Below are 25,707 nucleotides of genomic sequence, written 5' to 3'. Positions count from 1 at the left end.
AGTGGCCGAGAGAGGGAGAATAAGAAAAGAGGGAGGAGTTCGGATAAGGCACTGGTGCATAGGGACCGCAGTAAAGGGTCCCTCCAGAACGAGAGGGAAGAGACAAGGCGCGGCTCAGCGGAGACACTGAGAGACAACAAAGGGAAAAAAGTGAGATATGATAGTCGACTTGACTCGCAGCAGTAAACAATTCGCTACCAAGAAATATTGGCATGGTCTGCTTGCTTCGAAACGGGTCCAGCGAGACCTTCTCCATACACATAACCTGTAACTCTGCTGGCCAGACTCGTTAGCGTGCTCATGGTCGCTTGCTGGCTTGCTGGCTTGCTGGCCAAGCAGCAAGCGACCTGCCGTCGGGTCTTAGCCACACGCCCCATACAAGAGGGTCCATAGCTCCAGGCCGAGAGACACAGGGCGGATGAGGCACATTCATCCGGGGAATGAGGCCAGGGCAGGCAGTGATCAACGAGAGGCTGGGCACAGAATCCGACGATTGACAGATTGATCCATGGCTCGATTGGGAGGGTCCGTGGTGTCCCCGAGACCGTTTCCTCGGGAGGGGTTGGTGTTTCTCGGTATCGGTACCAGGTGATGACGATGCTGCGTCATGACCATGGCAGTCCTGCTTGTGATCTGATCAAGTGGACGCTGCTCATCACGCTGTTGTCACCACGTCTTCAGCTAGGAGATGACCAGTTGTCTAGACCCTGGGTCATGGCGCTCGCCAGAGTCCAGAACGGCTCATTGGATCCGCACGCTTTGCCGCGAAGAATCCGACGCTTTCCCTCCTTGCCTCCTGCATCAGGAGCAGGAGAGACCTGCGTGGCGTTTGGGCGGAGGCGTGAGACAGTGTCTTCGGTGGCCGAGGATAACAGTTGCTACAGGTGAGAACCACCGAATAAACAAGCTGTGCTGTCCCCGGCAACGGCTCCTAAGAATGATCGGATGTGCTGTGTCATCGAGGGGGCGACTACGCTTGGATTCCAGGCGCGACTGGTCAACGGATTGCATTGTGGAAGAAGAACAGTCGAGGCATTGGCCGAAGCATGACGATGGAAGCGAATCGAGCCAAGAGCGTCAGTGTGTGAGACGCTGAGCACAGCTGAGCTGTTTGCTTACCTCACCCGGTAGCCTCCGTGGCTTCTGTCAGAAAACAGACCGTGCGGATGTTGACAATTGACAGCCTCAGCGGGCTCCAGTGGGCTCCAGCGGGCTGTGGACTTCAGTGGGCTCCAGTGGGTAGTCCGCGTTCCGTGGACTCGTAGAGGAGCAAGTGGACGCTCATTCCCAGTAGCTCATGCGCCATCTTGCTCCCTGCATTCAACATCCGACAGACATGTTACTGATCACTTTCTAAAAATCCCTCCAACCATCTAGCTCCCTCTCGAGCTCTTCGGCTCTGTCTCCCTCTATCTCTAGAGCCTTCCCTGCCTGCACCTCTCTGTGCATGTCTCTACCCCCGCAGACTGCATTGCCGTGACACGAGAAAAGGGAGCTACCGCGCGCGCGTGTCCGCAAAGTGTTCCCTCGGCAGGGCGGCACGCGTCCCTCCCTGCTTCTGTACGCAGTCCCAGCCAGCCCCGAAACTATGGCACCGGGATGTCGATCGCAGTTCTTTGCTAGATAGCTTCTGCCATGATTTGCCCTGCATGTCTCGTCGATGGTGCCTGAGTGTCCAGGGCAGGCTTGAGACCTACGAAGCGCAACATTCGGAGGCTTTGTGGGTATGTTTTCCATCGGCGATAGCATGTACTCAGACTCCAGGACACACGTAAGAGGCTACCTATGCCGGCAGTTCTCTGGCGCGCACTTTGACGAGATGGCGTTATAGCTGGGAGCTCGTGTTGTGTCGTGTGCTGCAAGGTAGCCAGAAGGAAGCAAGGGCTTAAAAAACAATCGACACTTGAGTCTCCAACGTACGCACACGTACGTATTCTGTACCCCGTAGAATGATCATGATCGATTCCCATTGGACCATTTTCTGAAAGGAAAACAACATGTGCTGAACTCGGGGTTTTAAGGGGATGGGCTAATCGAGACAGGACTAAGTCGAGCTGCCAGGTCATAGTCAATGGAGCAGACGGGGCAAACTCTACTACTTCTGTTTAGCATCGGCTCTTCTCTTCTCCCCTAGCAGGATCTATGTAAGGAGTCGGAGCTATCCGGTCGACCAATCCCTGAACTTGAGAGGGCGACAAGGAACTGCTCTTGCTACTACAGCCATCAACCTCTACCCGAACCCAAACGTCTCGGGTATGGGAACGCCAGGAGAGGCACAATGTCGCCCTAGGGTAGGAGGTAAGACCAGCATATGAGCGCTTTGACTAGGGGTCGAGAACCATGATCGTCTGCGACAGCTGCTCAGGTCGCACGTGGTTGTAGTAGAGGGAGTCTGCCCGTGAGCTTAACAAACAAGTCGGCGTACCCTATACTACAATGCGCAAACTGCGAACTGGGTATCCAAACACAGAGAGCATAATTTCTTACGATGGGATTCGACACTCGGACAATTTGCTAAGGGATAGCTCATACAGAGAGATAAGTGGTGTAGGGTTCACCCATTACAAAGGGTATCATAGCCACACTTGTGAGTTGGCTAAATAATAACGTCCTTATTGATTCGAGTCTGGAGTGGGTTTATACCTGTGTTAGGAGAACATAAAACAAACACCATCGCCAAGACTCTCACACAGTGCCCTTATCGCCAGCCAGCCAGCCAGAGGTGTCGGAAAGAGGATAATCCCTACCGATCGATTGCAGATTGGGTTGTCGATCTTTACGCATGTGTAGCTAGCAGCATCGACGTCATGACCCTGCATGGACTTGCATTCGTAGGCGCGACGATTTGTTTTCCTACGTCTTGCAGTTCCTATTCACGCGCATGATACGGGTGTGTTCCGAGGCGAAGAATGCTACGCTCCGGGTCGTCGAAAAGGCTCGGCCTTCGCCGAGATGGCCTCCAGGATTTCACCATCATCGGGGCCTTGCCCTGGTGTTCGTGGAAATTCGCAATTTGGAAGACAGGCAAGCCCAGCAGGATTTGCATCAAGTCAACCAAGTGGTGCTGGGACGGCGAACTCGCCACTTCAAGAGCCGAGTGCATGGGCAGGGAAGAAGAACAGGACCAGACCTTGGTGACTTGACAGGCGGCAATCCTTGGCCGGCTTGGGCGTTCGCCTCAGACGATCTCACGCGTTATGCGAGATAGACGCGGGGCGACGACTGGGGCATGTCCGGGTTGGAGACCGGGGGCCATTAACATCTGGAAGTCGTCCAAGGGGGCAAAAAATCAAAAAGAGGATTAAGAGACATGGGGATTCGAACATTGAATCCTGGGGATCCTGGTGATGGTGGTGATGATGGTGGTGTGGTGCGACCAGAAAGCTTCCCATTCCCATCTGGGACGCGGTGGACTAGGAGCGGATTGGGTGCAACGGAACGGGTCCGGGGGAGAGGGCCGGGGCCGACCCGTGGTTCCCGCCCCCTCTAGACTTCACTTTTGGTTGATGTGGCTGGCTGATGGCCGCGACGCGTTTTCGTACTAACCATGTAAGGTACAGCCGGACGGGTCGTTTTCTTTCCTTTGTCAGTCGGCAGGTCACTCGCCGTAGGCTGTGCTTCGGACGAGATGGAACACGCAGGCGAGCCGTTGACGTACGGTGATGTCAGACATAGCCCGAGGCTTTGAACTCCCGAGGCCGAGTCGGCTGGTGAGCAGCATTTCGACATGGCGACGCGCGATGCCATCTGCCATTGACAACCAGGCTCTGGCTAAAAAGCACACAACGCGACACCGGCCTAGTGCCCAGTTCTGTCATGACGCAACAACTCATCCCAGGCCCGTCCCAGGCCTAATTTGCTCAACTAAACCAGCCGCTCGGTGCTGTGACCCTGTGGAGCGCCGGGGTCTCCAGGGGCAGACGAGGGGGGCTGGGCGATGGCTAGGGTTGGGGACTAGATCCGGTGCCAGGGTGCGAGGCGCAGGCGACGGCGAGCGAGATGGTTCATCTAGGAGGCCGTCAGGGCTGGCACCACTCTGCCAATCGTGCCGTCCGCCTCGTCCAGCTGGTGTGGCCGACCCTGTCCTGTATCCCTGGTCATCGTAGCCTTCGTACCACGTTCCCGTCCACGGCTAACCTTACTAGACAAGGGGGAGGGGTAATTAATCAAGACGGGGAGACGCGGGACGCTGTTGCGTTTGAGGGACAAAGCTTCAGTCACAGCATAATGTGGTGATTCGACGTCGACGGCGAGCGGGAGAGCGAGTCGGGGCCGCAGCCTGCCCACGCGGGAGCTCGTGTGACGACTGTGGTCGGTGCAGGCCGAGGGGCCGTTTCGCGGGAGCACAACGCCAACGGCGAGATTATGCGCTTTGGCTGTTCGCAGTAAAGGCTCGGGCAGCGTTTATGAAGCACCAAGATTGTGCTATGTATGTTTGGGGCTGTATCGGCATTACTGTGATCAGTGGAGGACGGGCCAAACGCCAGGCTCTCGTCCCGAGACAAGCCCCCCACGGGTCGTAATTAGATCGTTTCGGCCGGGCCCAATCGCAAAGGCATTGTTGAGGCCGCCGTCGTTTGTGTCTTCTCGTGCCGTGGCGGGATGGAAGTTGTTTGTGTACGGGAGGGGCAATGTAATGATAGTACGGGATGGAAAGAAGAAGAAGAAGCAATCAAAGATGGGACAGGTGGGAATGGAGAGAAATAGGTGCAAACCTGGCTCCGGTCCCTGTCGATCATGTGAAGGGTGCCAGGCCAGAGAGCCAGCGATGGCGAGCAACAGAGAGATACCGAGACCACGGGCTCATCAGTGGAGGCGTTTCGTACCACGACCGTCGAGGAAAGGCCAAATCGGCCGCGGCCTGTCTGTGACCTGTCTGCTGGCCGAGATGGAGCTAATTAATGCCCACCTCGTCATGGATCCCTGTGCTGGAGGAGGTGGTGTTCTGCCCTGGCCTCGGCCCTGGTTGAAGCACTCCTGTATGTAGGTACGGAGCATTATACATCGAGCTCGCCTGCTTGTGCCTGCACAGATGGTCTAGTCCCTTGCCTTCCCTGCAACCCATCCCATCCCATCCCATCAGTCATCAAACCGATCGCCCGTCCCGTCGAGGCAGGCGTGTGTGTTGGCGTCTGCGGTCTGTGGGTTTCGCGCGCGTGGATGTGTGCCCCTTTGGACGTCGAAGCTTCTTCTCTACTCCTACATCCCCGCCCGCAAGCTTGACGACGCGCGCGCAAATGGTGATAACTCGACGCGGGTCTTAAGAGTTATAGCTGCGCCATCAGGCCGCGAGCATGGTGGTCGTTTTGTCGCCATTGTCCTGATCGCGCCATTACCCGTCTGCAGCTTCAAGGCGCGCATGACCGAGTCGCAAACCCGGCCATTGTGTTGCGCCAGCGTCCGAACCGACTCGCCGATCGAGGCTTGTCCATCGAGGACGAGGGATACATACGCGGGCACGCGCATACAGGCTTTCGTCACCAGACGCCTATCAGTCGCCGTTGTCGTTGGGCAGCAGTGTCCATCCGCCCACCTATTCATCAGTCCATCCATCCATCAGTCCATCTGTCCATTCATCTATCCAACCCAAAGCCAGCGGCCACCAAAGTCGACCGGAGAAAGAGGCAGACGAGCGAGGGACCCTCAGCTCAGCCAGCCCAAGGAACTCAAGCCCGTCCCTTTTGGTTCCGATCCTCGGTGGTTTCCGCCGGGGAGATAGCATAGCTCGGGAGTGGGCTTCGCTACACGCGCCTAGCCTTGCACTCGCTGTATGCAACCATTGAGGACGGCGCGGAGCAATTGGACAGCTGTGGACAGCCGGCGTCCAGAATCGACAAAAAGGAATTGTGCATCAAACGGCCCTCGTCCAGTCCGTCCGGTTGGTTGAGAGCCGGGATTCACTGGGTTCCGTTGCGGCCTGTGGTCTGAGTGCGGTCTGAGTGCGCTGGCCCGCTGACGCTCACTGGCGCTCGCCGGGCGCTGGCGGAACCAGCCTCCCCCATTTTTCCAACTTTTCCCTGCCACCAGCATTTCGACTTCACCACCGGGGGACCTACACTTCCACGATTGCCGCCAGTCCTTCCCCTTGGGTTCCGTTTTGTGCACTCTCCCTCTCACCCTCGAGCATTCGACTGCGAGAATTCCAGTCAGTCCATTTTTCCCCAACTCACCAGAGTCGCGTCGAGTGTGAGTTGGTCGCTCCACCAAGACCAATTCACCAGCTTGACTTGTACCGGCCGAAACACCACAACCACACACCAACGACAGCTCACCCCCACACACCACTTCGCCCAACACCACCAGCGCCCGCTGGTGATCCTTCACCTTGTCAACCTCACCTACAAACCCTCCTCCTCCCCGCGCCGCAGTCGTGTCCGCCCCACGCCCCTTATCCCCCCCTAACGACCGTCACGACCGCTACGAGTCCACGTCCCTCCCCCAGCAACGCCAGCAGCCCGGACCGCTGCCTCCCCAGACGCCGGATCCCGTCGAGCGACTCTCCACTCCGTCCTCGCAGACCCGAAGTCTCCGTCGAACTCCCAAGTTTGAGGCCTCCGCGAGCCCAAAGCTCCCTCAGGTTCACCTTGCGGCCGCCTCGGTTGGATTTGCGCCCAAGGCCATCCCCGCGCCTGTCGAGGAGCAGCCCGAGCACCAGCCCGAGCACCCCACTGTCTTGGGCCTAATCCCACTTCACTCGGCACATCGTCAGATACCTCGCCGCCGCCGACGCCTGTCTCAGGACCTCATCGACGATCCCGACGAAGTGTCTTCGCAGCACCCTCAATCTCCACCTCGACCATCTTCTTCCCGACCTACGAACCGTCCCGAACCACATCCCGTGGTCCGCATCTCCAAGCACACCCACAGCGCCATCCTCTTTGCCCTCGAGGAGGCGCTGCGCAACCCGAATCCCTTTACTCCAGATCTTGTCGAGGAATCAGCAAGCATGGCCGAACTCATGGCAGCTAGCGGTATCCCGCCTACATCCAATGGCAACTCCGTTCCCGCGCCCTTCCGTCCCACAGCCGCCCCAGCTCCTTCAAGCTCACCCTCTGGCATCAGGGGCCCGAGGATGATCATGCAGGAGCGCGCGGCCCGAGAGGCGAGACAGCGAGCCGAGGCTGAGAGACAGGAGCGCAACAGAGCTGAAAAGGAGGCTGGCTTGCTGGAAGAAGCACGAAGACAGAACGAGCGTCGAACTGCTGCCGTTGCTGGCGGACAACACCCCGCCGTTGACTCCCGCGAGCCTACCGAACCCCAGCGACAGACACATGTCGCTCCCGAAACCACCACAGGCCGACCCCGAGCCTCCACCACCTCACAAGTGCCTCCTCGGCGCCCATCCCGGACTGCCGCCACCACTCAGCAGCCTCAGGCCTTCACTTCTACCGCACCCACGACACAACCTAATTTCGGCGGACAGACGGGCGAGCCTGCAGCTCAAGGCACTGCCGGCGGCTCAAAGCCTCGCAACTCGTTCCCCCACGCATTTGAACGATGGGAGACACTGTCCGCCCACTGGGAGGGTCTCACCAGCTACTGGATCCGCAAACTAGAGCAGAATAAGGATGAAGTCAACCGAGATCCTCTGAATCAACAACTTGCCCGCCAGGTGACCGATCTCTCCGCCGCCGGCGCGAACCTCTTCCATGCTGTCGTCGAGTTGCAGCGACTTCGCGCGAGCTCAGAACGCAAATTCCAGCGATGGTTCTTCGAGACGAGATCTGAGCTGGAACGTGCTCAAGAAGTCAATGCCATGCTTGACGCCGCCCTGGATCAAGAGAGACGAGGACGAGCTGAAGCCATTCGAGAGGCAGTCGAGAATGAACGAGGAACTTCGAAGGCCCAGAAGCAGCTCTCGGAGATGCGCAAGGAGCTCTCTATATCTAAAGAGGAGGCGCGCAGAGCGTGGGAAGAGCTGGGACGGCGAGAGCAGGAGGAGCGCGATAGGACCCTTTCCCTGCAATCTGGACAGCCCACCATTGTTGGCGGTGTCCAGGTTGTTCCAATGACCCAGGGAGGTCCCAGTCGACACGCCAGCACCCGAGGACAGGGCACTTACCAAGCCGAGTACGGCCAGGGCTACCCACCTGAGCCGACAGCATCTCCACAAGGTCCTCCTCCCTCGACAACACCTGGCGCTGGCGATGCGTATCAACGTCAGCAGTCTGCCCCTGCTCAGCAGGGCAACAGCCGTTACGCCACAGCTGGTTCGGAGGGTGGTTACAGCGAAGGTGAGTACATGATTGACGCGAATGGGAATTTCGTGTTGGATGCCCAAGGAAACAAGATCCCCTTCGCTGCAGCACCCTCCACATATGCGGGTTCTGATACCGGGGCAGAAGACTATGAGACACCCGCCACAACAAACCCGCCTAGCGGCAAGCAGGAGTCTCCCTCGACGTCCGCCGGCGGCAGTCAATGGACTGGCGCTTATTCAGATCCCCAGGACTACTCGGGATCCGGCTACGGCGCCCCCGGCTGGGAGACAGTTCCCCGCCATCATCACCCAACGAGGCTGAGCGACGTCATTGAAGAAGAAGACGAACGCAGCCGCACCAGCGCCGGCCACAGCCGTGTCTAGGAACTGGAATGATCTGGATTACCCTTTTTATTGATATCACGCAGATGTCCACGTACATACATACATACCCAACAACAGCCTACCGCCTGGATCTTGCTCGGCCGTATGCCGAGTGTTAACTTCCTGGGCGAGCCTATTCCTGGACAAACCGAAAGAATTTGTTTGATACGACTTTTATCCTGTTACAATTTTGTTGATCATTTGTGCACCTCTGCATAGCATGGACATCGTTTACGGCATGATTTGCCCTCCGCATTAATGGTTTATCGGCTTTTCTACCGAGTTTCGATATGGATGTGTATACTGAAACGGAGGCATTCCATAGACCCAGTTTGCATCTAGAAGGTCTTTTGCTTTTGGACCCTTTTTCTCGCCGGCTCCGTCATGGGAACATTACAACGATGCGGCCTCGATCACGTCCATCCCTAATGTACCTTGTTTTCTTTCCGAAGACAAATCCACGAGATAAATGTCAGAGCCCTGTCAGAACTATTTGCGACACCCGCATCAACATATCCGATCGATGAAGCATAGGGACATGGCGTCTGCATCGAACATCTATCACACACCCTTGGGCCACTATGAGCCACGGCCGACCATCTCTCGCTCCCACAGACTCTGGAAGACGATGGGTGATTGCTGGCCGTCTTTGGGACCGAGCTTGGAGATGAAGGCCAGATGGCGCCTTGCTTCAGGGCATCTCCGGTGAAGGAGTTAGGAGGACGATGGAGTACGTGGCTTGGCGTGGAGTGGAAGAATGGAGTTTGGTTGTATTATATTGTGTAGCATACGCAGTATGCCTTTGCCCTTAATATACTGGATGGCAATAGTTTCGAGTCTGACATACGAAATGTACAATGCGTCCGTAGTTTGACGAAAAAGGACTGGTTGAACTTGATGATATTTCGGGCCCCAGAACGTTTTACGTCTTTGTTGCTCGGAACCGCCGAACCTTGCGGCAGCTAAATAAAGGAAGCTCAGCTAGAGCATGATCTTAATATCGTCGCGAGGAATTTCCCTTGTTCGGAACTGAGCAGCGAGTGCAATTGAAACTCATACGAATAGACTACCCACAAAGAGAAGGCAAGTACCCGTAGCCCTATTGGCTCGCTCCCCCCTGCATCTTGCTGATTCAGAACATTCGCCAGGCATTCAAACAACAATGATCAAACATTCAAGCAACAATGATCAAACATTCAAACAACAATCATCAAGCATCGTGTGAGCATACATCATACTTGCGGGATGCCGCTGCCAACATTCGGCAAAAAACTACCCTACCTCCTCATCATGAGCCTTGTCGCTTTGGAAGTCTTTGTTCCTTTAAAATGGAACAGTCGCGCTCCTACTTCCTTTCCTCCCTCCCACTATAAAAGAGACCCGCCACACTCCTCCCACTTCTTTTTCCTGCCATTTCCCCATTCAAAGAGAGTCTCTCTCATCATCTCTCCACATCTCTCCACATCTCGTCCATCTCTCTCATTCATTGCCTCAGCTTTGAAATGTATCCAGTTTTGCCGGACTCTCCCGCCGATTTGGTGCCACTCCCCCTTTGCGATGGACCCAAGCTGAAGCCGTTCGACTTCCAGGGTCCCCAGCAAATCGAATTCCTCGAGTTCCTCGGAAAAGGCTTGCATTCGTACGTCTTCAAGGTTAAAATCATGGGGACGATCTATGCATTGAAACTTGTAAGCACGATCAACATATGAGTGGTTAAACGCTTCGAACTAACCCGGGCGCAGTTCAGATTCATCTGCCACAATGAATGGAGATCTCCTTACTTCGACCACCACGAAAATCATGAGGCGATGACGTTTGCCTACCAGTACTCTGAGCCGTTCAATTGCGAATGCCGTGCCTTTGGTCGTCTCCAAGAAGCAGGATACGACGACTTGGCAGTCGAGTGCTTCGGCTACTTACTCCTCGATGAGGAGCACGAGCATGCCATGAGACAGTTTTGGAAAGCGAGCAACCCCTATGACATTTTGTTCAACGGAAGCTCGGAATCTGTTGACGAGGAAGACATGCGCTCGTGTTTTCAGGACAAGAACGCTAAGCCCCCACCCATCCGGGGCATAGTCAAGGAGTTCGGTCAAGGTATGGAGGTTTTGCAGACGAGGGGTGCGCGCAAGATTATGCGAGAAATGTCTCTACTTCAGCAGCTCGGCATCTTTAATCTCGATCCTGGAATTCGGCAGATGGTCAACAACAAGTGGGTCGACTTCAGCCTAGCCTTCACTGTCCCGCATTATCTCTCGAACACAGAGCTGAACCCGCATCTTACACCTGAGATGATAGCCGACCTTGAGTTTGAAGCTTTCAACATCTGCAGAAACGACTACTTGGATTTCGACGAAATGGTTATTTCTTGGAATAAGTACGCCAAGTACCGGAATAAGGACGCCAAGAACCGGAAAGACACAATCTCCGTCCAAGCATTACCTCACAGGTCGAGTTTCAAAGACTCCTACGATCTGAGAAGCCTACCATCTCGACAGCGTGCTTACTCGTACGTTGACCCAAGACTGTACGACTGGAAGGCTTCCGCTTCAATGGGAGAAATGGATGGGCGACAATCTGGTCGAAAGGCAAAGGGCAGCAAATGCGGAACACCCGCAGGAGTGATTCGGAAGACCCGCCGCCGGCTCAATGCCTGCCCACCCAGGTGGTACTTTTCCGGTGATTCAAAGAAAGCTGAAGAGGCGAAATTCGATTTCTACTTCAGACTCCACTGGGACTTCAAGGACGGTTTTATGTTTCCACGGAAGCAGGATGGGCCGCCGTACAGTACTTAGCTGTTTGTTAGTGGCTGTGCGGGAGGCATGTCAAACATAATAGAATAACACATTCGTTGGTTGTGGATTGTATTTTATCTTTACTCAATGTCATCTTTATTTGTGGGAGCATCGTGATTTATTTGGGAGCTTTAGCTTTATTATACATCATCGATAGATCAAAGCCATGCATTATTTACAAGCAATAGACACACATATTTAGTACTACGCCTAGTGCCGTTGGTTGAAAGTATTTTGGTTCTTTTGGATGAGGAGAACTTATCGTCAGACCTTTGGTTCCATGCCACATGGGACGTAACTACCCACAGCCAAGGTGTTGCGTACTCATGTTTCTCTGGGTTTGGCGCGAGAGATTTTGCTCAATGATGGCTCACGCATATGGCACTGCATCTTGAAACACTGTTTGACATGATTAACCATACACTTTTATGAGGCTCATAGCATGTGAAGTACTGGGAATCATGGTGGTATTAGGTTTGCCATCCACTCAGTCAAGGGACTTAACAGAGGTCTTTCACAGCGAGTAAAAATATGCAGAGTGAATTCATTAGCAAAATCCAGCCTGAGAGTCGATGCCTTCAACTCATTCCCGCTGATCTCTGCTTTGTTGAACTCCGGCTTATTCGTACGCGGCCCCGTGCCTGGGGTCGCGCACAGCTGGCCCCTCAATCGTAGCACTTAATCCTATAGTAAGGCGCGTCTTGTTGGAAGCCAGCCATTGAGCAGACACTGCATTCAGTAGGGGCCTCTATCATAGAGTCAGCATCGACAGTCCGTGAGCCATCTTCGCCATCAACGAAAACGACAGCTTCAGGGGCTATTATGGCTTCAAATGGCGATTCGGAAGAAAAGCAGAGAAAACCACTGGCTGTTGCGGCTAGACAGTCGACCTCCCCACAGAACTCTACCGCGAGACAAGAAGCATAGATGCTCTAGACGCAACGATGAATGACAATGCAGCTCCACATGCGCCGCTTATTTGCAGAACGAGACGCCTGTAACCCACGCGTGGGTGACACTAACTCGGCCCTTAGCCATCATGGCTGTGAGGCCCAGGGTTTAGCACTTTCAACGCATGCAGCTACAAGACTGTCGATGAAACGTATAGTAACAGCATGCTCATATGGAACAGCCGTCAGGTACGAAGTTGATGCCGGCCACGGCTACTTCCGCAGGCTTCTTACAGCGCCTGATAACTGCAAGCATGTAGCAGAGGTCAGGACTCGTAGCCAACAACGCCGCTGCAGTAAGCCATAGGAAAGCCAACAGTAAGTTAGCACGGTGGCTTCGCGATAGTTGCGGATAGATGCTCAACAGCAAGCCAAAGCAAAACAAAGCAAGCCAAAGCAAAACAAAGCAAGCCAACAGCAAAACAAAGCAAGCCAACAGCAAAACAAAGCAAACCAACAGCAACAACCCCAGAACAGCAGCTTCAAAAAGCTGGTGTGGAAAGCTCCAATTAGGAATGACCTTTGATGTCTCTGAAACTTGTATGCAACTCATGAGGCACACTGTCACCATCAGGCATCATACCCCTTGTCCGCTTTCAACAGCGTGCCACTCGGTGAAGCTATGCGCCGCATCGTAACAGAGATACCACAGCCTTGGATCAATGTCGGTGAGCATAGCTCTGTACGACTTCACTACCCTGGTCTGATGTATTTCATTTCGGGACGGACCCACGTGCCGCCACCCGGAGTGAGTTATTTGTGACTCTTCAATAGTTGGTCAGTTTCAAGGACAGGCGCCCTAGTGATAGAAGCGGGCCAGTGTTTTGCTCTACAGCAGACGCCGATGGTATTCGGCTTAGTAAATTTAGGTCCTCTATACATGTAAGCCGACATGTAAACCAGGAGTTGTAAAGTAGGTGGGAGAGGGGAGAGCAGGAATTACAGGATAGTATGGTGAAAGCAAAGGTGATCCGGAGCGAATCCCATTGATAATTATTCATGCCTCTCAGTGTCGTTGCTAGCTTTTACTACTTCCCTCTCTCCCCCTCCCATTCTGTCTCTTTTTCTATCTCCGGGTTTCCCTCTAAGAGCGCAATTAAAACATACTACCACAACATGGCGTAGCGATGATCAGTTGCGTCGTCTCGACTAGGCCAACACCCAGGCTTGACTTCTGTGTTTGTATGAGTGGGCGTGGGTGTGGAACTCATGTTTTGTGACGTCGGGTGTTTGCTCCGTGCAGTGTTGCCTGCGGCAAACCTGAGGCCTATGAATCGTGGAGGCCTGGCTATAAGTCTGGATCTTTGCCCCAGAAGCTGGAACTAAATGACTACATCAACACCATGGAACAGCCTCTCACTTCTCTCCGTGGGGTCTTGACGCGCCAAAAGCCGGTGATCCCCTGCACTGCGCCGCCTTCACGAAACAAACCGTACGGTCTCTGGCCAAACCTGAACAATTCTGTGCAGTTATGGAATGAATTCGACCTTGACACTCTCAACAACATGTACGGAAAGGTGCTTGACTTTCAAGTACCAAACGACCAGCTCATCTGTCCCCGTCCACACCAGCACTTTGATGGAGTTACAATCGATACTGAAGAGGAGGCCAAACACATGATGTCTTGGAACTACGAGATGATGAAACCCTGCCTTGGCTTTGCCAAGTCTTACCTCCAGCTTCATGATGGCACTCAACTTCGCCATGAGTATTCGTCTGTGGCCGAGCCAACCCGAGCTCGCCTTCCGAACACGTCGAAGAGGGCCAGAGTTGACCACATCATCTGGCTTGATGATATATCGGACGAAACTCTCGTCGTTGGCATCAGCAAGACAAGCAACACTTGGTGCGGGAGCGCAATCGAGCGTGAGAACAACACCGTGCGAAGCATAGCGCCGTTGCGTCACCTCGCCAATTTATGCAAGCTCTCTAATACTCGGTATGGGTATATTCAGACCGATGAGGAGCTCGTAGCTTGTTGCTTTACCAAAGAAACAGGTGCCACGGAGTTGGAGGTAATGATCATGCCGATTAAATGGTCAAAGCACACCGTGAATGCCCTCACGACCGATCTCGCCCTCTGGTGGATGGGCATGTTGGCAATGTCCGACCCGAAAAACCGTATCATTTTGCCAAAGGGGGAAATGGCCCCTCTGAGCTCTCTGGGCTCCCCAGAGTTCCCCTACTTGGACCACCAACGAAATCTTTTAGAGGATCTACCAGACTCGAAGGATTTCTGGTCTGTCGGCAGCTCTATCGAGAACTCTACCGACTCTGGGGATGAAGATGGAGTTGAAGGGTAGAGGGAGGGTATCTTGAAAAGGGGAGGAGATACATGGAGTAGTCGGCCTGAACGCGACACCAGCCGGGTTTCCTGCAATTTCTTGACATGGGCGGGTATACTTTACTGGATAGCAATACCAACGTCTTTCTTTTATACCCGAGCCCTCACAGGGACGCGCTACATATTGACAATATTCCAAATGACTAAAGATGACATCTGTATCCCTTGGCTGCGCTGCTCTCCCACAAAGCAGCATATTACAGGAACCTGCTTCCGTTTCACGGATCCTCCCTTCTTGCTGGACAATTGGTCTTGTACTAACGTTTAGGTGTACTCCACATTCGCGACTGGGATGCCGATCCGAGTTCCGGATTTATGAGCGCCACTGCGGACGCGTAAGTCCTTCCCTCCGACTATAAACCCCCGTGCGGCGCATCACGTAACTCTCCCGCCATATCATTAGTCGGCTCGTATTCCGGGGCACTATGTCGGGATAATGCGGTACCTCCTACGGGAGACCTGTGCTTTCGCTGCATCAACCAAGCGGATCTGATACGATTCTCTCGACGATTCGAATCGCAGTCTGGAAAGCGGCATGCCACCCCTGGGCTCTCAGACAGCTGAGCCTCAGCCACGGCCGCTAATAAGCCGGTTTTGAACCAATTGCAGCTTCGTCCCGAAGCCTGCGACGACGGCAACCTAGCATGAAATTAATCTGCCTCTGTTTGAGCAAGTTGTTATTATTAGGCGGTTGTTTGTGCCAAGGCACAAAGACGCAAAAGAGGCACGCGAGCAGGTACTTGGCGCCCGAGTACCAGGCGGACGTCACAAACGGAGACACATGGCGGGTGTGTTTACACTTCATTATTGCACTTCGTCTACGAAACCATCCCTCCACTTGCCGAGGTTCCAGATCCCGTCGCATATCCAGCTATCCTCCTCGAAACTCCAGACAAAGTCGGGTATCCTGTCGACCCGGGATTTGTACCGCCTTGTCAGCCCCATCGAGTGCAGAAAGTCGGACCAGCGCAGCGTCCAGGCCGGCGTCGCTTCCAACCCGCTGAAGGGCGGAGTCGGCTTGACGCCACGCTCGTCGAAGCACTCGGCCACCTTGAACCACAGCCGCTTCTCTTTTAGTTGGTGAACTGCAATGGCGTCGCGGCCGGCAATAGCATGACGCGTTGAATTAGGGTGCGTCGTCTCCCGCGCCCACGCTCTCCCGTCCCCGCGCGAGTCCATGTCGTCATAGTCGAACTTCTCGGTGCCTCTAAAATTGACAAAGTTGGCTTGCTCTCGGCCCTTGAGCATCAGCGTCGCCACCGCCATGTCCTCGCCTGTCACGACGCAGAACCTGCTTTGCAGCGACGCCAGCAACTCCACCATGTCCCACGTTACCGTGTACATGGCGCCGTGGGGGAAGACAAGGTCCCAGGCGCGGGAGTAGAACAACTCTCCAATGACTGTCCGCTTGACCGTTGCCGTATAACGTCCGACCTCATTGGACATCCGCGGCGCCAGGAATTTGTCCCAGAACCCACGCGCGTTCAGCCACAGATCGGTGTCCATCTTGGAGACGAACTCGTATTTCTTTCCGTGATGCACTAGCCACTTGTAAAACTCGAGCGTCTTGATCGTGTTGGCTGTCACATCGTCTTCTCGGAGGTGGTCCAGCACGATCATGTCGCCAAAAGTCCGGTTTTCCATGGCAACAATCTCAGTCCATCGAGGTCCCGGGCTGGACACGACGAAGCGCTTGTCAAAAGGCAAATCTCGGTAGACTTTCATCCAGGTCGATCTTATCATCATCCGGCGTTCAACATCTTCCGCGGCGCACATCACTGCCGCTAGCCAAGGATGTGACTGATTGCTGTGGTCACCGTCGCTCGAAGGTAGCATCATCGGCGACTCAGGGAAGGGCTCCAACGGATATAGTGTAGTAGGGGCATCGTGTACGACTTTGCCATGAAGGACAAGCCCGGAGTTTGGTGCTTCGAATGGTGCATGGTGGACGTATTGTTGCTTGAGTAGAGAGGGGGCGAGAAGCAAGGTCATAAGAAGGCAGAGGATGACGATGCGGATGCATCGTTTTGGGACACATTGTAGATATGACCACCGAGCATGGGAGGCCGGAGAATGGGATCTTTTTGAGAACATTGTACAGAGAGAGTGTTAAGATCCTCACTTCATGGATTGACGAGATGAGGAGGGAGCCCAAACGATAGAGGCGAGAGAAGGCAACTTATACACAACCAAGTAACACAGCCCGGTTTGGGCTCAGGCTGAGGTACATCAGTATGAAGTACATGGGGCTCATACATAGCCAACCCTGTGAGGCTAGTGACAGCAGGCTGCCGTGTAGACGATCCTAATACGACACGGGCCAACGACTCTGGGGACCGAGAGCCTCAACATATTGGCTAATGTACGTGTGCTGTCGGGGACTAGGCTCTGGGCAGTGATGGGCATCATGTGGGCTTTGTCCCATTTCGGCATACGCCAAGAGCCACGCTCCAGATGATCTTCTCATCTTGATGAGGAGAGCCTGTCAACTTGGTGGGCCTAAAACTCCTCGAACTGTAAATGCTTGGTCCTGGTCCTACAAGCCACCCCCTAGTCGTCAACTTCAGCGGGGCTGATGAAACAACAAGGCGATAGCTTTAGCACTAACACAACACACGGAGCAAAAGGGGGTAAAAAAAAGAAACGACCCTTGGCCATTGAAGATCTCCGAGGTTCTCCAACCCGTTTGTGGTTTAGGGTAGGCAGACAACGAAGATCAACGTTTGCCATCTGACTAACCATATGTCATTGAACGCCACTCGAGGCGTTCTGGAATGCATGTGCGCTTGAACCTATATTCATTGCATCTGTGTGGATGTATGATCCAGTTTGGACTGGGAAATCCTGGGTCAAGTTAAACATATTGGCCCTCGTAATTTGAGCCTTTACGAGACGGCAAAGTACAGCACCAGAAGAGGATACGAGAGCAGATGAGAACCTCAAGGCTGTCCCAAAAAAAAAGTAGATTCAAATGCGACAGGCGAAACGAACCATAATGTAATCCCGAGGTCCGATCCCTCACAAGAGACTATCCAATCACCAGAGCTCTATAGAACGCCTTCATCGCCTCTCCAACTCCTAATGCACCTTATTCATACAGCTGAATCGCTAGTCCGGCTCCCTCTAGCACCGCCCTCCTCCCGGCCGATTTCACGGCCATCTCGGTACGATGACCGTAGAGAGCTTTCGCCAGCACTGGATCCATGCGATGGCTGCCTGCCGCGGTTTCTCCACCATCCCAATGTAAAGAGGCCGCCTAGAGTCTCCGACGTCGTCGAGCTTCTATGTCGAAGATGTCTACGAGCAACGAGGCCTGGGAAGCCAGTGCTCTTCCTTCGTCGCCTAGTCAATTTCCGCGGTGAAGACTCGGCGCTGGGTCCGGATTCATCGCCCAAAGGTGGAGCAGGCATTGACCTCCTTTGACCAAGCAAAGGTGATGACTCGCTAAATCCCGGCATCGTACTGGAACGCCGTCGATTTGAAGGAGAGCCTGGTTCATCGCGGTCTTCTAACTCGCCCCAGATCTCTGCACGCTCAGCCCATCGCGAGCTTCTCTTGCGTGAGGGTGTCATCGGTGTAATTTCGCCATTTACAGGAAATGTATGGTAGGTCGATGGTCGTCCGTTTTCCTCCGCAATTGCATGATCGGAACCCAGCAAAGACTCTTCTTCTCCTTCGGTATCCTCGACAAGGCCAAGTCCGGGCGCCAAGGATGATTGACCAACTCCAGGTGTATGCTGTTCGTCGCTGAGTCGCCATGATAGGGCGAGCACGCCCGATAATAATACAACGGTGCCCAAGGCAATGAGAGAACCACGCAGAGGTGAAATTAGGCTGGTTTGGTTGAAGTAGATCAAACCGTCAAGAATCGCAATGATGTTGTAGACACAGAAAACCAGGGGATAGAGGACCGAGGTGGAGACCAGCTTGAGGCCTCGGTGTAAGTAGTATAGTTGGCACAAGGCCAAAGTGACAAGGGCCATAACAATTGCCCAGGACTCCCAATGGGCGAATTGGTTGCGTCCCGCAATTGTTTTGATGACCAGCTCGACGGAGGATTTGGCGAATAAGAGCGCATGGGCCGATAAGTCCCCACTGATCACGCCGTAAGTAATACCCCGAGCAAGCCGGAATCTAGCATCGTGCGAGATGCTTGAAACGTTGTTGATAATGTCGATGGCCAATGCAAGGGAGATGACGAAGAGTGCCTGGAATATCATCCAAATCACGTATGGTCTCCGTCCCAACAGCTCGAGCAGCTCTTTTAGATCATGCGCCGGCTCGGGGATGGCGCCAAATATAGCAATGAGTATCGCGCCGGTTGTAACAAGGAGCGTGCCGGAGAGAGACCAGCTAGTAAACGGCTCGCTGAGGATGAGGGATGCGCAAATCGAGTTGAAGACCAGGCCAGCGGCCTGGAGGGTCGAGAGGACAGGGAGTGGCAGCGTCGAGATTTGAACGGTGCTTCCCAGAAGGTTCGCCACAATAAACATTCCCATTCCAATCTGCCATCTCCTCCTGCGATACGGTGGTCGGCGGACATCGAGAGGTCCCTTTTCGTCTTCGAGGATATGCGACTTTCGCTGCAACGTCAATCCCAGGCTCTGGATACTGGTCGATAGCAATCCCACAATAATTCCGAGCTACAACGGGTCCATTAGCGGAGTGTTCCTGGGACCAACACGCGATGTCTCTGCTCAACATACAGCTATGCTCCCGCCCGCAGAGATGCCGCCGAGCAACCCCATTGCACCTGCTCCAGGTCCGAGGTCATCTGGCAGTGAAGAGTTGAAGCGGATCGCTAGAGCTGTCGCATAGGAAATCGTCGCGGTCGAATGTAAACACGGTCGCCAGGGTCCGAGGTCGGGAAACTTTGTTGAGGAGCGTTGACGTCAAGACTCGAGGATGGCGCTGCTGCAAGGGCAAGCTGACGCCTTGACCGTAGGATCGCGGGAGGAAACTGGAGCCTGGTGAGGATAGGGGACCGCGGGCCGCCGGCACCCAGGTAACGGGAGCGCGTAATTGGAGACGGAACGGGCCTCCTTGGTTAAGAATAGCAATAGTCCTGATGCAATCGGTGTCTGCTGGAGTTAATAACAAGTCGGGGTACGCCTGACCTGAGGCATGCAACACGAGACTCTGCCGCCACTTAAGCTGCCGCAGCTCGCCCAGGGACGGGTGTGGCGGTGCGATCACATGATGTCATGTGATCGACGTCATCAGGCTCTGAGTGGCCAGACGGCCAGCAGAGTGGAGGCGCTTCGGCGTGGAGCTGTGGCTGCATCCCGCTAAGCTGGTGTTTCCTTGGGAACTTGTCCATGGCTGAGTCGACAGCTTGACCCTGGCGTCACAGCTCCTGCACTCCACCCGCAACTGCTCGCCGTCTCTCCCTCACTCTCGCCGTCTCCATCCCCATCCGTCATCCTCGAGGCCATCGCTCGCCTTTCGCAACATCCTGCGCGGCCGTCCCCGTTTTTGCTTTCGCCTGTCGATTCCCCGCAGTCCCCCCCTAAGTCGCCATCATGTCGCAAGCATTGTCCGACCAGCAGGTAGGTTGCCTAACGACGCCGCAAGTGTCATCATCAGCCATCTCCCTCACCGGGCAGGCCGCTAACGTGCCGCAACGTCTCGCCAGGTCGAAAATGAGCTCCGCAAGATGACCGCGTTCATCAGGCAGGAAGCTATGGAGAAGGCCCGCGAGATCGAGATCAAGGCCAACGAGGAGTTCGAGATCGAGAAGTCCAAGCTCGTCCGCCAGGAGACCGATGCCATCGACGGCCAATACGAGAAGAAGTTCAAGCAGGCCACCATGTCTCAGCAGATTACCCGCTCGACTGTCGCCAACAAGACCCGCCTCAAGGTTCTCGGTGCCCGACAGGAGCTGCTCGACAGCATATTCGAGGATGCCACCAAGAAGCTCGCCGAGGGCACCAAGGATAAGGCGAAGCACCAGAAGGCGCTCAAGGGTCTGATCCTCGAGGGATTCTACGCCCTCAATGAGCCCGAGCTTCAGATCAAATCACGGAAGAAGGACTTTGAATTGGTGAAGAAGGCTATTGAGGAGGCCGCCAAGGAGTACAAGAAGGAGGTGGGCAATGACGTTGCGGCCAAGATTATCGAGGACGACCCTCTACCCGACTCACTGTACGTGCATGCGGGAATTTTTGAAACCATGAATACAACAGCTAACATGACAATAGTGCGGGTGGCGTCATCATCATCGGCGGGGATGGAAAGATCGAGATTGACAACACCTTCGAGACCCGATTGAAGCTCCTCGAGGACTCCGCCGCTCCCGCGGTGCGTGAGGCTCTGTTCGGGAAGAACCCGAACCGTAAGTTCGTCGACTAAATCCTCAATGGTCCCGTCGGCCCATGAGTTTACCACCTACACACCGAGGGAGTGCAAGGCGAAAGAGGAGGCATTTCTTCATCGCAAGACTCGAGTTGTTAATCAGTCCACGCTCTGTAGCTTAGAGGCTGTATCATACGGTTACTGTTTTTCTGGTTGCTGGAATTGGCTCGTGTTATAGTCATTAAACTACGAGATCTCTCATACATCATTCTCGCCTGATAATCCTGACAACGGCAAGGTCTTCTCTGGTCACTGATGGCCCTCTGGCACGAGATATTCCAAGCGCAATATTAACTGTTATCCCTATAACCCCGCAACAACGATGGTGTCTCCAACCCCAAGCGGTGGCGATGGCTCCGTCGGTTTTGGCTCTGATATCTTTGACTCTGGTACCTTGCGGAGGAAATTCTTCATGTAGTTCTGTTGCTTCGGCAGAGACGTGTCTTTCTTCTCCCCTAGGAATTCGTAATGGTTTTCTCTGGCCTTCTTCCGCGTCCGGACGGTGTGAGCAAGCCGTTGTTGGACCCAATCGATGACGCTCTTCGCCTCCGTGCGAGTCAATTTCATGCCTGTGTCATTGATCATCTTCCAGATCTGTCGCAGGCGGCCGACCAACTCGTCGATATCCGCGTTGAACTGCTTCTCGACTTCGGGGTCGTCGGTTTTCACGAAGGAGCCGTCATCGACGGCAATGTTGATAAGGATGATACCGGCTTGGAGTTCGGCAAAGTCTGTATTGGGCCCAACTGCAAAGTCATCTTCTGTCAGGCGGTTGATGATGCCTGGTATGGTTATGAATCTGTCGGGGTGGTGGCGACCGAGAGTTGGATCGCCAAACAGAAACACCACGGCGAGTCGTCGTCTCAGCTCGTGCGTCGTTGCCTTACTTACTGGAAGGCAGGCAAGAGCGTTCACTCTAACGGACTGCGCCTTGGTGATGATATGTAGCAGGGAGCAGGTTTCGAAGCACTGGTGGATTAATTAGTGAATGAAGCGATCGAAAACAGGAAAGACTCACGAATGTGTCCCAATGTGGACGAGGAATGGCACCAAATAGAGTCTCGATAGTATCCTCGTACTCCACGAGGAGATCGATATTGTAAATGAGGAATTTGTCCATGGACATCCGTAGCAGTGTCTGGGAGGCGTAGGACACAGCGGGTAGTGACATGAATCTCGCCATGGCCTTTAGGAGTGCGAGGAAATGCCCGAGGCAGGACCAGTCACGACCCTGATATGGCTCTGTCCTGAGCTTTGAGATAGTCAATTTGGATTTTGGTTGCTCGAGCTCGGAAGTGGCGCCAAGGAGTAAGAACAACTGCTCCAATCGCTGGGGCGTCACCCGTTTCTCAATCTGTCCTGGACAGCTGCTGAGAAGATTGCAGTACTCTTGCCTGATGAGACTCGATCTTTGGACGCATAGCTCATCTAGCATCCAGTCGAATAGCGCGTCTGGCAAGCCTCCGTGCATCGTAATGAGGGTCATGAGCACCCCGGAGGCGAGGTGCTGCTCGCGGGTATTCTCATCTCCCTGGGTTAACAGATTCCAAGGGCTCTTGACTCTCTTGGGAACAGTTACAGCAGGAGGGTTATACTCCTCACGGAAGAAGCAGTATCGAGATTGCGACTGGCCCCCCTCGGACCTTTGGACTGCCCTGAGGACTTTCTGCGCATCATGGCCACCCTCATTCTTAACGATTCCTTCGAGCGTATCACGAGATGCCTCGCCGGTGGGTGCCATATCTGCTTCATCATAGAGCTCAGCAAGCGCGGTAGCTCTCATCGAGCTTGCGTTGGTGGCGTTGTCTTTCCGCGCATCCTTGGCCAAGGCTCTAAGGTCGAACTTGTGCTTCGGGGTGAGGGTTAGCGGGGAAGAAGGGAACTCGATGGCGGTTCGCTTGGCCCTTGGGGTAGCAAAGAGATTCTTTGACGGGGAATATGCCTTTGTGCCTGGACGGCCACGACCTAGGATGGCAGACAGGTCCTCGAGCGAGTCATCTGACGACGCACCAAAGTCATCGTCATCGTCTGAAGCGCCAATCTCAAAGTCCCGGGTGAGCGGGGTCCGCGACTTGGCCGGAGTGTTGCGCTTGCTGAACGGAGATGATGGAGGTATCGGCGACGGAGACGGAGGATCCGAGGCCTGTGGTTCCAGCGGCGCCAGAGGAGTCTGCGGCCTGGCCACCGGCCGGAAGAAGCTCATGATGTTTCCATTTTTGGCTGGTTGAGACATGATGCGCCTTGGCCGAGTAGGAGCACGCTGGGAGCTGGCGACGCGACCAGACGTTGAGGATCTCCGTGTCCGAAGGCCCGGAAGGTGGAGCAATTCACCGTCGTCGTCGTGGGTTGGCAAGGGTCCGGCCGGAGGGTGTCTCGACAGTCGCGTCGCTGGCTCCGGGTACCACAAGCCACAAACACTTCACATGTGGCGTTCAATACGGCCAAGGTGGCTCAGGTAGCTCGCAGGCTGCAGCTTGGAGGACGGGACGGGTGACAACAGTCAGAATGCGCTTACCTCATCTAACGTGGAGGCGCAGCATGTTTCGGTGTGGCGCCGGCTACAGGTGCTAAGAATCCGCGGATGGAGACAATTTCCAACGAGGGTGATGCATTCGTCCGCCGACCCCTTTCTCTAACTTATTAGCCCCAGCCATACGTGGTAGATCTCTCCGCTGATAACCACCTCCCTCTAACGGCGTCCTATTTTAAGTAGCGTTGGTTCGTACGCGGCAACTGGCGTCCTTGCCGCCATTTAGGCTTCAGGCGTTGTACCTTGTTCGCGGGCCATGAGGGGAAGCGAGACGTGGACGTCTGCTATGTCTGCTCATCTCTAACGGACCAGGGTGGCGAAGCTTCAGCAACACCAACAGATGATGCGAGCATCGTGTATAAAAAAAGGGGTCGCGACCTTGGCGTCAAGCACATTTGAAGCCAAGAGGGATCTCCAGGGACCGGGCTCCATGGGGCCGCGGGCTCCGATCCATTCCAATCCGCCGTGGCGGGAAGAAACACAGGCTTGCACAAATGGTCCATTGACGATTGTGCTTGTGGAATGTGTCTAATGATACCTAGGCGTGGTATGTGACCTTGTTTCGAGATGCGGCATGCAACGACTGTCTATTGTGTTTAAGGCTTGCCGGCTGCGACTGTAATGATACACGTATTTGGTGTCGTGCTGCAGATCAATTCGCACGACCCTTTCGATCATCACATTCGTCAATTGTAAAGGTAGATCATCATAGTGTGTGCTTGCTTTGGACAACTACGGGGTATGTTCACGTTCATTGGGCCTCGGCGCCGCGGCAGGCAACTAGATGAAGATGCTCTCTCCAACATCCCGCTGTTTGTTTCCTGGAGTCTAGAACTTGGGCATGGACCCATGAACTTCGGAGGGAGTGAGGCTTAGATGCCTACTAGCGGAATGGAATCCAATACGATGCTCACCGTCGCCCATGGGGCATTTCCGATGGATGCCTGGGGAGTGTCCAATCCGACGGGGGATTTCTCGAAATCGCAGATTACATTGCGCAGCGTTTCGTTGCTTTTGGCAGTTTGGTTCACAGACGATCTCTTTGCCGGGCCAGGTCGCTGGAAATTTGAAGCTGCACGCCAAGGGGACCCCTGGCCAGGGTCGCCCGGAGCTGGAGCCTGAGAGGCAGGAGGAGACCGGGTACTGAGCGGATTGGGAGAAGCGGGTTTGTACCGTCGCAAGGGGTCCGGAAGGGCCCAGCCGCGGTGTGTGCACCGAACGATGGGTGCGTCATGAAGACGGCTGCGATGCGATGAAGAGTGTCGGTGCACTCGTGTGACCGGTTTGAGCTGGCGCCGGCAGCGGAGGTCATGACGGGGCTTGGGGGACCACTCGATTTCTAATCGGATTAGCACCGAACGATGGACGCTCACGAAGAAGCCTGAATCGAGGATTTGCGAATGTCGATATGGGTAAGGTAGGGCTGTGGATACAAACTACGTACAACGTAGCAATGGGGCCAGCCACGGCGAAGCCGCGAAATGGCGATGCGGTGCGGGAGTGATGGCCCCGCTGCTAGCTCCAAATGTCCATTGCTTGACTGCTGCCACTCGGACAGAATGGGGGTCTGTCGCACGTAATTAACCCCCGAGAACCCGACAAACCCGGACGTAAGACCCTGTGTCCGCAGTGTCCACGATTGACGGCGCCGAAGGGATATGCGGTTCCCAAGGTGGAAGTTGGAATAGAGCGGTCGGGGACCGAACAGGCCCGACAACACGACACGCCGGAGAAGAGCAATGCCATGATGCCAGTCGCTAGTTCTTCAACATGGGACTACATCAACCTTCGGGTTCCTCCAGGTCTCCGGTCACGGCCAAGACGGGAACGATGGAACTGCCGGATGCACTTATGAGCGCCATTCGGGCGCAGAACCTGGAGCGGCGAGAAAGCGCGGATGATGACATGTGCAACGCCAATGCAAAGCCATAATCCACTTAATTGCTGCGTGGGGCTGGATGGGTCGGCCGGATCGTTCATCTCTGGATGAGGCGGATGGAGATCTGGGCCGACACCGACAGCCCAATCGCTGTCGGCGACGTACGGCGACTTGCGGCGACTTGCGTGTGATCCGCGCCGAATGTATGCTTATACTTTCTAGAAGAGCAAAAACTGAATGGTGGTGTGGAGGAATGGCAACTACAAAGCTA

General features: G+C 54.7%; 7 protein-coding genes across 7 annotated transcripts; 4 read left to right on the top strand and 3 right to left on the bottom strand.

Annotated features, from left to right (window-relative positions):
- Positions 1 to 6,475: 6,475 nt before the first annotated feature.
- BGZ61DRAFT_346323 (uncharacterized protein) lies at positions 6,476 to 8,584 on the top strand (the record flags this gene model as incomplete). The annotated part of the gene is made up of 1 exon (XM_046239863.1): positions 6,476 to 8,584. A coding segment is annotated over one exon (2,109 nt), but the record flags the coding sequence as incomplete, so codon positions are not given.
- A 1,502-nt stretch (positions 8,585 to 10,086) lies between these two features.
- BGZ61DRAFT_475288 (kinetochore Sim4 complex subunit FTA2-domain-containing protein) lies at positions 10,087 to 11,379 on the top strand (the record flags this gene model as incomplete). Its single annotated transcript, XM_046248673.1, has 2 exons — positions 10,087 to 10,272; positions 10,327 to 11,379. 2 exons carry the CDS (start codon positions 10,087 to 10,089, stop codon positions 11,377 to 11,379), a joined length of 1,239 nt encoding a protein of 412 aa, XP_046107741.1.
- A 2,293-nt stretch (positions 11,380 to 13,672) lies between these two features.
- Positions 13,673 to 14,632, top strand: BGZ61DRAFT_569410 (uncharacterized protein; the record flags this gene model as incomplete). The annotated part of the gene is made up of 1 exon (XM_046256028.1): positions 13,673 to 14,632. One exon carries the CDS (start codon positions 13,673 to 13,675, stop codon positions 14,630 to 14,632), a length of 960 nt encoding a protein of 319 aa, XP_046107740.1.
- Positions 14,633 to 15,017: 385 nt separating this feature from the next.
- BGZ61DRAFT_446873 (uncharacterized protein) lies at positions 15,018 to 16,895 on the bottom strand. Its single transcript, XM_046245252.1, has one exon. The coding sequence runs from the start codon at positions 16,765 to 16,767 to the stop codon at positions 15,478 to 15,480; it is 1,290 nt and encodes a 429-aa protein (XP_046107739.1). The 5' UTR covers positions 16,768 to 16,895; the 3' UTR covers positions 15,018 to 15,477.
- Positions 16,896 to 17,765: 870 nt separating this feature from the next.
- On the bottom strand, positions 17,766 to 19,421 carry BGZ61DRAFT_346740 (uncharacterized protein; the record flags this gene model as incomplete). Its single annotated transcript, XM_046239910.1, has 2 exons — positions 17,766 to 19,316; positions 19,380 to 19,421. The coding sequence occupies 2 exons, from the start codon at positions 19,419 to 19,421 to the stop codon at positions 17,766 to 17,768; spliced, it is 1,593 nt and encodes a 530-aa protein (XP_046107738.1).
- Positions 19,422 to 20,195: 774 nt separating this feature from the next.
- Positions 20,196 to 21,024, top strand: BGZ61DRAFT_529860 (ATPase, V1/A1 complex, subunit E; the record flags this gene model as incomplete). Its single annotated transcript, XM_046253471.1, has 3 exons — positions 20,196 to 20,222; positions 20,309 to 20,817; positions 20,874 to 21,024. 3 exons carry the CDS (start codon positions 20,196 to 20,198, stop codon positions 21,022 to 21,024), a joined length of 687 nt encoding a protein of 228 aa, XP_046107737.1.
- A 306-nt stretch (positions 21,025 to 21,330) lies between these two features.
- Positions 21,331 to 23,260, bottom strand: BGZ61DRAFT_491939 (uncharacterized protein; the record flags this gene model as incomplete). The annotated part of the gene is made up of 3 exons (XM_046250481.1): positions 21,331 to 21,381; positions 21,421 to 21,996; positions 22,046 to 23,260. 3 exons carry the CDS (start codon positions 23,258 to 23,260, stop codon positions 21,331 to 21,333), a joined length of 1,842 nt encoding a protein of 613 aa, XP_046107736.1.
- Between the last annotated feature and the right edge of the window lie 2,447 nt (positions 23,261 to 25,707).

Source organism: Ilyonectria robusta (assembly GCF_021365365.1).
Source record: "Ilyonectria robusta strain PMI_751 chromosome Unknown BGZ61scaffold_5, whole genome shotgun sequence".
In the NCBI taxonomy this organism is placed as follows: Eukaryota; Fungi; Ascomycota; class Sordariomycetes; order Hypocreales; family Nectriaceae; genus Ilyonectria; species Ilyonectria robusta.
The sequence above is the reverse complement of the archived record's forward strand: the minus strand, read 5'-3'. Positions and strand labels throughout refer to the sequence as shown.